General features: G+C 41.7%; 1 protein-coding gene across 4 annotated transcripts in view; it reads left to right on the top strand.

The window, feature by feature from the left end:
- The window catches only part of SH3D19 (SH3 domain containing 19), a 198,770-nt gene that overhangs the window by 129,594 nt on the left and 54,973 nt on the right, over positions 1-14,203 (top strand). For all 4 annotated transcript variants that reach the window (XM_025385229.1, XM_025385228.1, XM_025385230.1 and 1 more), the window contains exons 3-5: positions 3,757-3,797; positions 11,544-11,586; positions 14,012-14,150. In XM_025385229.1, the coding sequence (XP_025241014.1) occupies positions 3,757-3,797; positions 11,544-11,586; positions 14,012-14,150 (223 nt within the window). The remainder of the gene's footprint in view (positions 1-3,756; positions 3,798-11,543; positions 11,587-14,011; positions 14,151-14,203) is intronic.

Raw genomic sequence — 14,203 nt, 5'->3', positions numbered from 1 at the left:
GGAGAATGGCGTGAACCCAGGGGGCAGAGCTTGCAGTGAGCTGAGATCGCACCACTGCGCTCCAGCCTGGGTAACAGAGCGAGACTCCATCTCAAAAATAAATAAATAAATAAAAAAGAACAGATTCCCTGCTCTTCCGACAGTTGTACTGCCCCAGTGGATATATCATGCTTTCTACTTATGTGCCTTGTGCAGGAGAACACCTCTTTTTAAAACCAGCAGAGCTTCCAGGCTTGTTCACTGTCACGAGAACAGCACAGGAAAGACCCACCCCCATAATTCAATCACCTCCCACCAAGTTCCTTCCATGACACATGGGAATTGTGGCAGTTAAAATTCAAGATGAGATTTGGGTGGGGACACAGCCAAACCATATCATGTCACCCCTGGCCCCTCCCAAATGTCATGTCCTCACATTTTAAAACCAATCATGCCTTCGTAAGAGTTCCCCAAAGTCTTAATTCATTTCAGTATTAACTCAGAAGTCCACAGTCCAGTGTCTCATCTGAGACAAGGCATGTCCCTTCCACCTATGAGCCTGTAAAATCAAAAGCAAGTTAGGTACTTCCTAGATACAATGTGGGTACAGGCATTGGGTAAATACAGCCATTCCAAATGGGAGACATTGGCCAAAGCAAAGGGGCTACACGCCCCATGCAAGTCTGAAATCCAGCGAGGCAGGTCAAATGTTAAAGCTCCAAAATGATTTTGAAGCTCCAAAATTATCTCCTTTGACTCACATCCAAGTCATGCTGATGCAAGAGGTGTGTTCCCATGGTCTTGGGCAGCTCCACCCCTGTGGCTTTGCAGGGTATCGCCTCCCTCCCAGCTGCTTTCATGGCTGGCATTGAGTGTCTACAGCTTTTCCAGGAGCACAGTGCAAGCTGTCAGTGGATCTACTGTTCTGGGATCTGGAGGATGGTGGCCCTCTTCTCCCAGCTCCACTAGGCAGTGCCCCAGTAGGGACTCTGTGTTGGGCTCCGACCCCACATTTCCCTTCCGCACTGCCCTACCATAGGTTCTCCTTGAGAGCCCCACTCCTGCAGCAAAATTCTGCCTGGACATCCAGGTGTTTCCATAAATCCCCTGAAATCTAAGTGGAGGTTCCCAAACTCAATTATTGACTTCTGTGCACTTGCACGCTCAGCACCACATGGAAGCTGCCAAGGCTTGGGGCTTGCACCCTCTGAAGCCACAGCCCAAGCTCTATGTTGGCCCCTTTCAGCCACAGATGGTGTAGCTGGGAGGCAGGGCACCAAGTCCCTAGACTGCACACAGCAGAGGGACCCTGGGCCCAGCCCATGAAACCATTTTTTTCTCCTAGGTCTCAGGGCCTATGATGGGAGGAACCCCATGAAGACCTGTGACATGCCCTGGAGACATTCTCCCCATAGTGTCTTGGAGATTAACATTTGACTCTTTGTTACTTATGCAAATTTCTGCAGCTGGTTCGAATTTCTCCTCAGAAAACGGGATTTTCTCTTTTATCACATTGTCAGGCTGCAAATTTGCCGAACTTTTATGCTCTGCTTCCCTTATAAAACTGAATGCCTTTAGGCCGGGTGCAGTGGCTCACGCCTGTAATCCCAGCACTTTAGGAGGCCAAGGCAGGCGGATCACAAGGTCAGGAGATCCAGAGCATCCCGGCTAACCCGGTGAAACCCCGTCTCTACTAAAAATACAAAAAATTAGCCAGATGTGGTGGTGGGCACCTGTAGTCCCAGCTACTCGGGAGGCTGAGGCAGGAGAATGACGTGAACCCGGGAGGTGGAGCTTACAGTGAGCTGAGATCGTGCCACCACACTCCAGCCTGGGTGACAGAGCGAGACTCCATCTCACAGTCTTGGAAGCTTGAAGTCTGAAATCAGGTGTCAGCAGTGCTATGCCCCCTCTGAAACTCATAAGCAAATTCTTCCTTGCTTATTAGCTTATGGAGGTTGACCAGCATGAGGTACAGTCTTTGGTGTACTTTGGTTTGGCTCTTCAGATGGCCATCTTCTGAGGAACCAGTTAAGTTGGATTGGGGCCCATCCAACTCCAGTATGACCTTATCTTAACTATTTACATCTGTAAAGACTCTATTTTCAAATAAGATCACATTCTGAAGTCCTACTGGTAAGGACACCAACATTTCTTTTTGAGGGAGGATATGCTTCAACCCGTAACACCTTCCATGTTCCATCCATATCAGTACATCTTCCTTCTCAACAAAAGAAACAAAGGATGTTTTAAATTCATAATATTATCCCTGCCAAATCAGTGGTAGTGAGCAAGGACATTGTGATGTATTCACTAAGAGGGCTGTTACGCCTTCTGTATTACAGACTGAGTATCCCTAATCCAAAATCCAGAATGCTTCAAAATTTGAAATTTTTTGAGCAGTAACATAATGTTCAAAGGAAATGCTCATTAGATCATTTCAGATTTCAGATTTTTGGATTAGGGATATTTAACTGGTAAGTATATAATGCAAATATTCCAAAATAAGAAGAAATCTTAAATAATTCTGGTCCCAAGCATTTTGGATGAGGGACATTCCACCTGTACCTTATACCAATTCTTTTTTTCAAGTAGCTGTTTTACAGAAAGTCTTAAAGCACTCTTTAAAAAATCAGTATTACTGTAAACAGTTGTATCTTTATATTACAGTCCTCTCTCTATGGTATCAGAGACCTCCTAGAGCTTAATCTTTCCCCCTGTATAGCACAATAGTATTGTTTTAGTCAATTTTGTGCTTCTATAATACCACAAAATGGGTAATTTATAATGGACAGAAATTTATTGGCTCATGGGTATGGAGGCTGGGAATTCCAAGATTGAGAGGCTGGTATCTGGAGAGGGTCTTCTTGTTGCCATGTCACCCCACGGTGAAAGGCGGAAGAGCAAGAGAGGAAGCAGGGTGTTGCGTAGGAGGGGAGAAAGGGAGAGAAAGAAGCGGGAGAGAGAGACAGGGAGTCTGGGAGGGAGAGGGGAAAGTCTCACAAGATTATTTTATTTTTAGGTGGTGATGTTTTAAATTCTGATCTTAAGAAGAAATGCTGTTGGTCCTTAGGTCAAATTGACTATATAGCTTATGTACTTTGATGTGATATGTGAAGACAGGAATTTCAGTGTCAAACACAAAAGAGCTATAAGGAATAAAGTTATTTTGAGCACGATGTAATGCTGTCTAATTACGAGTGGTATCCAGGTTTTCACTGGAAGATATGTAAGCAGCTACGAAAGCAATTTTAAGGCAAAATTTTACTTATACCGCAAATATATTTCCCATAAAACAAATTAAAGGTAATTTTTAAAATTTGGCCGGGCGCGGTGGCTCAAGCCTGTAATCCCAGCACTTTGGGAGGCCGAGATGGGCGGATCACGAGGTCAGGAGATCGAGACCATCCTGGCTAACACGGTGAAACCCCGTCTCTACTAAGAAATACAAAAAATAGCCGGGCGAGGTGGCAGCGCCTGTAGTCCCAGCTACTCGGGAGGCTGAGGCCGGAGAATGGCGTGAACCCGGGAGGCGGAGCTTGCAGTGAGCTGAGATCCGGCCACTGCACTCCAGCCTGGGCGACAGCGCGAGACTCCGTCTCAAAAAAAAAAAAAAAAATTTCCTTAATTTTTGATTTGTAAAGAGGATAGGCCAGTAAATAATGTATCAAACTTGTGGCTTGGCACCATATTGAATCCCAGAAATGACTTGGCCTTATGAATGACTCTTTTCAAAAGGATTAATGAATGTATAATAAGTTTTCTTTCTTTTTCTAGCCAAGGACCCTTGTCATCCATTAGAGCGGTAATCAAGAGATGTAAGTTTGTTTTTTCCTTGTCTGTATTTTCCTCTGTAATAATTTTAAGTGATGATTTAGATTTCCAGCAGGTGATTGTATCTGACACATCTACAAAGAACCCAAGAGTAGCTTCTCCTAAGAAGTATTAAAGCATTTCAGACAAACAGCTACTTTTCAGCTTGTATTTATTGATAAGCCAGTCTCTCAGAACTGTGTTTTTCTCTTACAGAACAAAGCTGGGTTTTTTTTTTCTTAATCCCAAATATGATAGTATAAATCTGTTTTTTTTTTTTTTTAATTTGCCTATCTAGTTAGTTTCTGTGATCTAATATAAATTTTATGTAACTATTTTCTAGAGTTAGAGATATCTTACAGGTTTAAGAAATATTAAACCCTGGCCAGGTGCAGTGGTTCATGCCTGTAATCCCAGCACCTTTTTGGGGGCCAAGGCAGGTGGATCACCTGAGGTCAGGAGTTCAAGACCATCCCAACCAACATGGTGAAACCCTGTCTACTAAAAATACAAAAATTAGCTGGATGTGGTGGCACATACCTGTAATCCCAGCTACTCGGGAGGCTGAGGCAGGAGAATCGCTTGAATCCAGGAGGCGGAGGTTGCAGTGAGCCAAGATCGTGCCACTGCACTCACAGCCTGGGCAACAAGAACAAAACTGTCTCAAAAAAAAAACAAAAAAGAGAAGAAAAGAAAAAAGAAATATTAATCCTTGTGATTCATTTGTTTCTACAGGTACTCTTTACAATTTATTTTTTAACTGTATAAGTGCCTATAAAGACGGGCTTATACTGCCACATCAAGATAGAAGTGCTAAGAGCAGAATTCCCATCAGAAAGGAACATTTCTATTTTCTGTCCTTATCTCTTGGTTAAAACTTCAAAACTTGCTATTAGTGTGGTATTTTAACACTTTTTTAAATAAAAGGCTCTGGAAAGGTCCCTTTAAAAATAGAACATGGATTGCCTGTGTTAGAAAAGGATAAAGATAGGATTTTAGATGTTCTTCACATTATTTGAACTGAGGTTACCGCCCTGAGGAGAACGTGCCCTATTTTTAGAAGCATAACTTGGTTTTTTTTTTTTTCTTCCCCCGAGACAGAGTCTCTCACTGTCACCCAGGCCGGACTGCAGTGGCGCGATCTCGGCTCACTGCAACCTCCACCTCCTAGGCTCAAGCAATTCTCCTGCCTCAGCCTCTTGAGTAGCTGGAATTACAGGCACCCACCACCATGCCCAGCTAATTTTTGTATTTTTAGTAGAGATGAGGTTTCACCACATTGGTCAGGCTGGTCTCCTGACCTCAAGTGATTTGTCCGCCTTGACCTCCGAAAGTTCTAGGATTATAGTTGTGAGCCACCATGCCCGGCCCATAATTTGTAATATTTATTATGAATTTGGGATATTCACAGGTCATGAAGAACATGCATTTGAACAATTCCAGTGAAAATTTTACTAGGTGACAATACAGAAAAATATGCCATGTTTCCCTACGCCGTTTTTTTGCTTCATTGGTGAACTATAAATATGTGGGAATGCTATGGTATAGGATGAAAAGAATTCAGATATAAAAATGAAAAATTCTTGATAGCCTTTCATGCCTTATAACCCTTGGGTTGGGGGTGGTAGGTGATGACGGGCAGAGAGATAATTTTAATACAAAATTAGGGTCTAGAACTTAGGTAAGAATTTATTGGCTGGAGATATAACTTAGAGTAATCACAGTTAAAAGCAAAATCCTGGAAGTAGCCAAACATGTAGGGAGAAAGTACACAGGATAGGAAAGATGAGAAGGGATAGAATCTTGGAGACACTGACATCTGAGGACAAGCTATGCCTTCAAGGGGCGTAAGGCAAAAATGCATGACCCAGTGACCCCAGCCCTGCTGTGAAAGGCCTCCTTTCACTGAGTCATATCTGTGGGCTCCTGCCTTTGTTCCCTGGCTTCTTACCTTAACTCCCTTGGATTTCAGGACTTTTTTGTTAGGGAATCACAACCTGTGCCTGACTTCCCATGGATGCCCCAAGAGGGATCTTGCTTACCTAGAGACCCCTATGCTGTGCAAGGCGCAGCTAAGACATGGGCAGTAAAAGCTGAAAAGGGATGGTCAGAGTAAGTAAGTAAATAAATAAATAGATAGATAAATAAATAACAAGAGACAGCTGTGTTTTAGAGGTCAAAGGAGATTTTAAAAGGAACAGACGAATCACCAGTAGCTCTTAATACTACAGCCAGGCCAAGCAAAAGGTGCTGAGAACAGGTTCTTGTGTCTGGCGCTTAGGAGGTCAGTGCAGACCCATGAGAGAGCAGTTTCAGTAAATATTGAAGTTGGAAGCCACACTTCAGTTTCAACCATGAATAGAATATGTGGAAGTTGGGACGGCTAGGGTAGCCTGCTCTTTTGTGAAATTTGGTGGTGAACAGGAAAGATATGGGCTGTAGTTTGAGGAAGAGGCAGAATTAAGGAAAGAGGAGATCTGACCATGCTTAGGATGAGGAAGCATGAAGACATTTGTAGGCAGCGGGGAAACAGTCAGTGGAGGGATCAGACTGAAGCCATGAAAGAAGAGAAAACGATGAAACAGGGCCCTAGCAGAGAGAGGAAGGAGGATATGAAACAAAGGGAAAACTCTTTCTTTGAAGTAGCTGGTGTTTTTTGGTTTTTAAGTCAGTTGTCTTTTAATTCTTCTGTCAGTCACTTTGTAAACACTAAAGTAAACTTGTATTCCTGATGTTTAGGCAGGAAGGCCAAACAGATCCTTTTATGATAGCATATAAATACAGAATGAGGAACAATTGTGCCTTTCCCTTTTGTTTTCTTCTTTTTGCCTATTCTATAAGAAAAAGCTGTAAATAATTTTTATCTCAGCCAGCCCATTAAAATGTATATGTTACTATCCCATACTCAGTCATCTAACCCTGGCAAGCAGAAAGACTTTATCCCATTTTAAAGTGATATTCCTTAACTGTTAGTAGTTCAACTTATTTCATAATCATTCTGGTTCCAGTCACGCATTGGGGTCCTTTTCTTTGCATGTATTCTTATGAGTCCTGAATATTTTTGGTAAAGTGTTTTGATATATCCTAATTGGATACATCTAGAATTTTACATTCTTCCTTTCATTAACTTTTTAAGAGAAAATTATTTTCTGAAATTCAGACTTAGTTAATATTGCTTACCTACTATAAGTCAGGCACTGTTTCCATACATTATAGAATAGCACTCTGCATGGTAGGTGTTGACCCATTTTACATGTGGTAGTGAAACTGAGTCTCAGAAAGGTTAAGTGGCTTCACAAGGTAGAGCTGAGATATGAACCTGGCTTCCTGACTTCAAGGCCATTCAGCTTTCCACTTCACAGATGTTCTTGTTATCATGTCAAATGCATCTAACTCTCATACCCTGTCCCAAACAAATGTAGTCAATAAGTTTCTTATATTATTGTGATTTGCGTTGATCTTTCATTCATAGTTCATTGATCATTCATTCATAGTTCTATGGCAAGGGTATGTGTAATTAATAATCTTTCTATGTGTTTATTTCTTCTGACATCATTTAATTGATAATTTTGAATTATTTAGATCAAGACTAGCTAGCATCCCACTCTCCTGGCTCCACATAGAGTTAAACTGCTTCAAGAAACAAACCGCTCCTAGCCTTGCTCCTAAAGGGCTGTTGGACCTAGGATAATTCATTTAACCCCTCTGTATCTCAGTCTCCTCCTCTGTGAAGTTTGAGTAGGTCGATCGCTGAGGGCCTTTCCAGGCTTGAGATCCTGCTGGAATTCAAGAAGATTCTTTATTGGTGGTAATACTGCACATCTACATCTCAACTCTGACATGAATCTGTTTTGTATTTAGAATTTAACCACTTGAACTAGAAAAGTTTGACAATAGGCCGAGCACAGTGGCTCATACCTATAATCCCAGCACTTTGGGAGGCTGAGGCGGGCGGATCACCCGAGGTCAGGAATTTGAGACCAGCCTAGCCAACATGGTGAAACCCCATCTCTACTACAAATGCAAAAATTAACCCAGCGCGGTAGTGGACACCTGTAATCCCAGCTACTAGGGAGGATGAGGCAGGAGAATCTCTTGAATCTGGAAGGCGGAGGTTCCAGTGAGCCGAGGTCGCGCCACTGCACTCCAGTGTGGGCAACAGAGTGAGACCCCATTTCAAAAAAAAAGAAAAGTTTGAAAATAATTCTGTGAAATGATAGGATAACTTTTACTGAAAATACTGCCTTTATTCTGTGGCATTAACCCAAAACGTACAAGACTAGCAGCTTATGGCAGAAAGGTAAAATGGGACATGCTTATCTAAATGAGCACTCTGGCAAATTCGATTTTCCTGGCAACTACAACAGATTTGTTTAATCTGGGGAAGTGAAAATGAGATATATAACCGGATAGTTGAGAAATTAGCAGAAAGAGCATAAGACAACACATGAAAATCTGCGGTAAAAACCGAAAGTGTTTGTAGCTATTAATCTTGTTCAGCACTGACAGAAGGTGTCAGTTTTTCCAGAAGGATCAAGAGAGAAAAGAAAGATTTCATAGATGAGTGAGTGTGAAAAAAATCAGAGGAGAGGGGAAAGCAGTGATTCTCGAAGGATGTGCCGAAGGAGATCTGTAAGTACGACTGCAAGACCCCTCTGTGTTCTGCAGCAGCAGTGCCAGTCTGCTGCCAGGGGGCCTGCTACGAATGACCTCTGGTGTGAACCAGCAGAATCAAGTTAAAATTGCTAATTTGAAACAATGTAAATCGACTACTGAATTACCTTTTTTAAGTACTATTCATACTTTAAAATCAATCCTTATTGAAGTAGCAAACTGATTTTGCAAAATAGTTTTTAGATTTTTAAAAACTTGTTAAAAACTGCAGAGAGGCCAGGCACAATGGCTCATGCGTGTAATCCTAGCACTTTAGGAGGCCAAGGTGGGCGGATCACTTGAGGTCAGGAAGTCAAGACCAGCCTGGACAACATAGCAAAACCCCGTTTCTACAAAAAATACAAGAAGTAGCCAGGTGCAGTGGTGCATGCCTGTAGTCCCAGCTACTTAGGGGGGCTGAGGAAGGAAGATTGCTTGAGCCAGGGAAGTCGAGGCTGCAGTGAGCTAATATTGCGCCACTGCACTCCAGCCTGGGTGACAGAGCGAGACCTTGTCTCAAAAAAAAAAAAAAAAAAGAAACCTACCAGCGGGTTTTTTGACTGGTTATGTGTGTGGATATCCTGGTCTGCACAGACAAATCTTTGCAGCAATATTTCTTTACTCTCTGAAACTGTGGATCATCAACTTTCCTTTTCCATTTAAGTGTGCATAGCAGGGGTAAACAGTGGTATGGCAAGACAGTCATGCTCCTGAATTCCTTTTAAAGATTAGACAACTAGGTTCACTCTTTGCTCTTCCTTTCCTCTTCTATAACCCCTTCTTTTTTTCCCTTAGCACTCATGAATAGTACACAGCAAAAATGCCCCGTGGAAGAGGTATGTTTGTGACGATAACATGAAGCCTTTAGAAGTGTTATCCCTGCTGATTTCAGTGTTAGTGATGGTGGTGATGAGATTGTAGCAAACTTGAGTGGGCCTCTGACTTAATGAAACCATTCTTACCAATCAGACACACCATGCAGATCTCCAGCCTCCCTGTCAACTTGGTTTAGCTCCTGATAAAAATGTTAATGGGCCGGGTGCAGTGGCTCACGCCTGTAATCCCAGCACTTTGGGAGGCTGAGACGGGCGGATCACGAGGTCAGGAGATCAAGACCATCCTGGTTAACACGGTGAAAGCCCGTCTCTACTAAAAATACAAAAAAAAATTAGCTGGGCATAGTGGTGGGCGCCTGTAGTCCCAGCTACTCGGGAGGCTGAGGCAGGAGAATGGTGTGAACCCGGGAGGTGGAGCTTGCAGTGAGCCGAGATCGCGCCACCGCACTCCAGCCTGGGCAACAGAGCAAGACTCCATCTCAAAAAAAAAAAAAAAGTTAATGGTCAGTCAAACCAGTTGACGGTATGAATATGAGGACATCCTCCAAGTAGACCCGGGGTTTTGGTTTCAGATGTTAGAGGTTTGCTTTGCCAACCCAGCAGAGGTTTACCTGTCACGGCTCCAATCCGGCCTAAATTTCATTCCCACCTTCCACCTCCACCCCTGCCTCCCCCAGTTTTGACAGCCTCCTTGTTCAGAGAGAAGCAGAAGTTAATAGGAGAGGGGAAAGATCTATGCTTCCAATCTTTTCAAATAGGAAGAATTGAACAAGTTGAGTATTACAGAGGTATGAAAGCAAATGGTTAAAATAGTTTATATCTGAAACAAATTTCCTTTGTGCACGAATCTTTACAGTATAGTATTTGAAGATTTTTTTCCCCAAAGAGATCTTTAGAATATGTTCCTTGAAAAATAGAGGTAATAGTCTCTATTACATAAAAATTGACCCCATATGGGCCGGGCGCGGTGGCTCACACCTGTAATCCTAGCACTTTGGGAGGCCGAGGCGGGTGGATCACAAGGTCAGGAGATCAAGACCATCCTGGCTAACATGGTGAAACCCCATATCTACTAAAAATACAAAACATTAGCCAGGCATGGCAGCAGTTGCCTGTAGTCCCAGCTACTCGGGAGGCTGAGGCAGGAGAATGACATGAACCCAGGAGGCAGAGCTTGCAGTGAGCCGAGATCATGCAACTGTACTCCAGCCTGGGTGAAGAGCGAGACTCTGTCTCAAAAAAAAAAAAAAAAGAAAAGGAAAGAAAAATGACCCCATATGTGATATGTTCCAGATTATCTGATTAAGACTTGGTTTACTTTATGAAGTAAAATTTGGGGAAAAATTTTAACTATCAAGCTTAAGGACTTGAGTTTGAGAATTAAGGAAAAAGTCAGTGCTGCATATATAATAATATATGCTATAAACACGTTTATAAAAGTGATTTGAACACCTTTTACATTTATTATTATATCTTAATTTAAATAATAAAAGGCTAGGCATAGTGGCTCATCCCTGTAATCCCAGCACTTTGGGAAGCCAAGGCAGGAGGATCGCTTGAACCCAGGAGTTTGAGACCAGCAGCATGGCAGCACCTCATCTCTACAAAACATACAAAAAATTACCTGGGCATGGTGTCATATGCCTGTAGTCCCAGCTACTTAGGAGACTGAGGCAGGAGGATCACTTGAGCCTGGGAAATTGAGCCCTGAACACCATGCCACTGCACTCCAGCCTGGGCAACAGAGTGAGCCCCGTCTCAAAATAAATAATAAAACAACTTAAAGGTTATAAAATTTCAGATAAGTTAGACTAAAAATGGAAATTTGACCAGTTTCATTCTACAATAGATTTATAAACAAACCTCACGAAAGCATAGTCATATAGATTGGAATAGACATTTAAAAATTTTTTTGCCCATTGTTACTTCATGTCATCATCTTAATGCTCCAACCATGCAATTTATATTTAATAGGTATCTTCTTTTCTCTGTTCATCCTTCAAATTATTTTCACAACTACAGAATGTTCTTTGGGGAGTTTTTGAAATCTATATATTATGCAATCTCCAATATATAACCATAATTAACTTTATGCCAGTAAAATGATTATTTTGATTTACTTTTTTATTTAAGGATATTAAAATTCATACATTCTATATGATGTCAAGTATAAGCTTTTTCCAATTGTGTAATCTGTAAAAATTTAAACCCTTACCGAACGTACTAATTTTGTACTATACTAGTTTATTCCTTCTTCAACAGCTTCTCGGACTTCTATTCAGAGTGAACTTCATCGAGACAGAAGGTATGGTTATATTTATAATGGAGAACATATATTAGGCTAATAACTGAAATAAAAGTTTGTTATCAGGTAGCAAGTTAAATGTTTTGCTTTCATAAGCAATGTATTCTTATATTCTGCTTCATCAGTATATCTCCTGAATTAACTTGTAAGTTTGAAAGATGATTTTGCTTGAGAGAATGAGTGATACAGGCTTGAAAATGTTCTTTTGAGTGTAATTATTTGCTGAAGTTGATTTTTTAAATGTTTGTTAAACAACTGCTACATGTAAAGCATTGTAACTGCTTCAGAGAAATGCTTTGTACCTCATGCTACGTAGTAGTACTTGTTGCCTAACCAAATGGATGGATGACAGGATAGAAAATTGAATGAAAGGATAAAGAAAGGAAAAGAGGGGATAGGCACGATGCATAAAGGCTGGACGGCTTTTTGGAAAAAGGAAGGGAAAAGAGAAGGAAGAAGAGATAATATTTGGGTAGATAGAAGGAAGGACCAGTGGACAGATGGACAATCGAATGGATGGAAGGATGGATGGACAAATAAAAGAATGGGAGAAGTGGACAAATGGCTAAATGAATGCATAGATTTTTTTTTTTTACATTACATCATGATATTCAATCAGATAGAGAGGTTTTTATAAGTCATGGTCCCAGCTGTCAAATTTCTTACAGTATGGCATAGAATAATGAAGGACAAGGACTTTAGAGTCAGAACCAAGTTCAAATCCTGACCACCACTTTCTACCATATGACCTTGGATGACAAGCTGCTTAATCTCGCTAGCTTCTTTGTCCCATCTTTAAAATGGTGCTAATCATATCTACATCACAAGGTTATCATAAGAATTAATGTACATACGATGCTTAACATTTATTAACTAATAACTCTTACTGTTTAGACAAAAGCTATAAGCAGAGGTTTTTAGGGAGTGCAGTTCAAATTTAATCAATGATCAGCTTCTACTGTTTCACAATGTAGCATGAGTGTGTATGTAATGCATAATTTTGATAATGACAGTGGTTTTTTGTTTTTATTTTCCATAGAGTGCTAGAGAAAGGCAGAGCAGGTATTATCATCCATATATGTCCCATGAGAAAACTGAGTTTTCCAATCAAAACTGTTGATTGATTTGTTCAGGGTCACACAGTTGGTGCTTGTTAGGAAATCAGGTTGAAGAGAAAATGTAAACATGCTCCAGGCATAGTGCCTTACACCTTTAATCCCAACACTTTGGAAGGATTGTTTGAGGCCAGGAGTTCGAAACCAGCCTGGGCAAGATAGCGAGCCCTCATGTCTACAAAAAATTTTTAAAAATTAACCAGGCATGGTGGCATGTGCCTGTAGTCCCAGCTACTCAGGAAGCTGAGGGGAGGGGAGCTCAAGGCTGCAGTGAGCTGTGATTGCGCCACTGCCGTCCAACCTGGGCAACAGAGCGAGGCCCTGTCTCTGCAAAATTAATTAATTACTTTAAACATGAGAAGGTAGAATCAGATTAAGAAAAAGATAAAAGGAGCCATGCTAAATCACTACAGCTCTCCAGTATTAAAGATTAATCATCAAATCATATACAAAACTGACCATGAACCCAGAGACACATCCCAAAGTCTAGAAGTGAACATGTAAACCCAAAACACTTAAACATAACTGTGAACTGTAACAGAGATGAAGTAAGGCAGAAGAGGATATTCTTTTTAAATAGTAATTTTCATTTCAGAGTATGCGCTTTGTAATAACAGAAAACCAAGCTGGGTGTGGTGGCTCACGCCTCTAATCTCAGCACTTTGGGAGGCTGTGGTGGGCAGATTGCTTGAGGTCAGGAGTTCGAGACCAGCCTGGCCAATATGGTGAAACTCCATCTCTACTAAAAATACAAAAATTAGCCGGGTATGGTGGTGCACTTCTGTAATCCCAGCTGCTCGGGAGGCTGAGGTACGAGAATTGCTTGAACCTGACAGGTGGAGGTTGCAGGGAGCCAAGATCGAGATCACATCACTGCACTCCAGCCTGGGCAACAGAGTGAGACTCTGTCTCAAATAATAATAATAATAACAACAGAAAAACAATTCTATTTGACTGGTGGGCTTTTATACCTTATGCTACATGTCTGCCCTAAGGCTGGATAGCTCTGAATTGAAGAGATTGTATAGGCCTTACTTAGTTTTTATCAACCAAGGCAGAGCCAAGTGTGCCAAGGGTCCAGCTCTAACTTTTTGAGGCCAAAGTCATAGAGGATGATTGTCGTGTGCTCCCTTGAAGCCTGTCTAGGTGTACTGTCAGAGACAGCCCAGGCCGGACAGGTCATTTCTGTGACTGTGTTAGTTCTTATAACTTTTTGGGTGGTGGTGGTTTTCATGAATCTTTGGACATTTACAGATAGACAGTAGCTTGTTACCATCCTGCAAAACCTCACTGAGGTTTCTGTCCACTAGGCGCCCAGAGATCACCATTGTGGCAGCTGAGCCGCTGAGGCCAGCCTCGTGGTTTCCAGGAACCCCACCCCCAGGATTGGGATTTCCTACATCATCTGCAGCTGGCTCTTGGAGGCCTAATGAGCTGGTTCCTGCTGAGGTGAATAAACATTACATTATCTCTTTGCATTTTATTTTTTAAATGAAATTCGA

The sequence above is a fragment of the Theropithecus gelada genome, chromosome 5, assembly GCF_003255815.1.
Source record: "Theropithecus gelada isolate Dixy chromosome 5, Tgel_1.0, whole genome shotgun sequence".
Lineage (NCBI taxonomy): Eukaryota > Metazoa > Chordata > Mammalia > Primates > Cercopithecidae > Theropithecus > Theropithecus gelada.
This window is presented reverse-complemented; position numbering and strand designations above follow the sequence as displayed.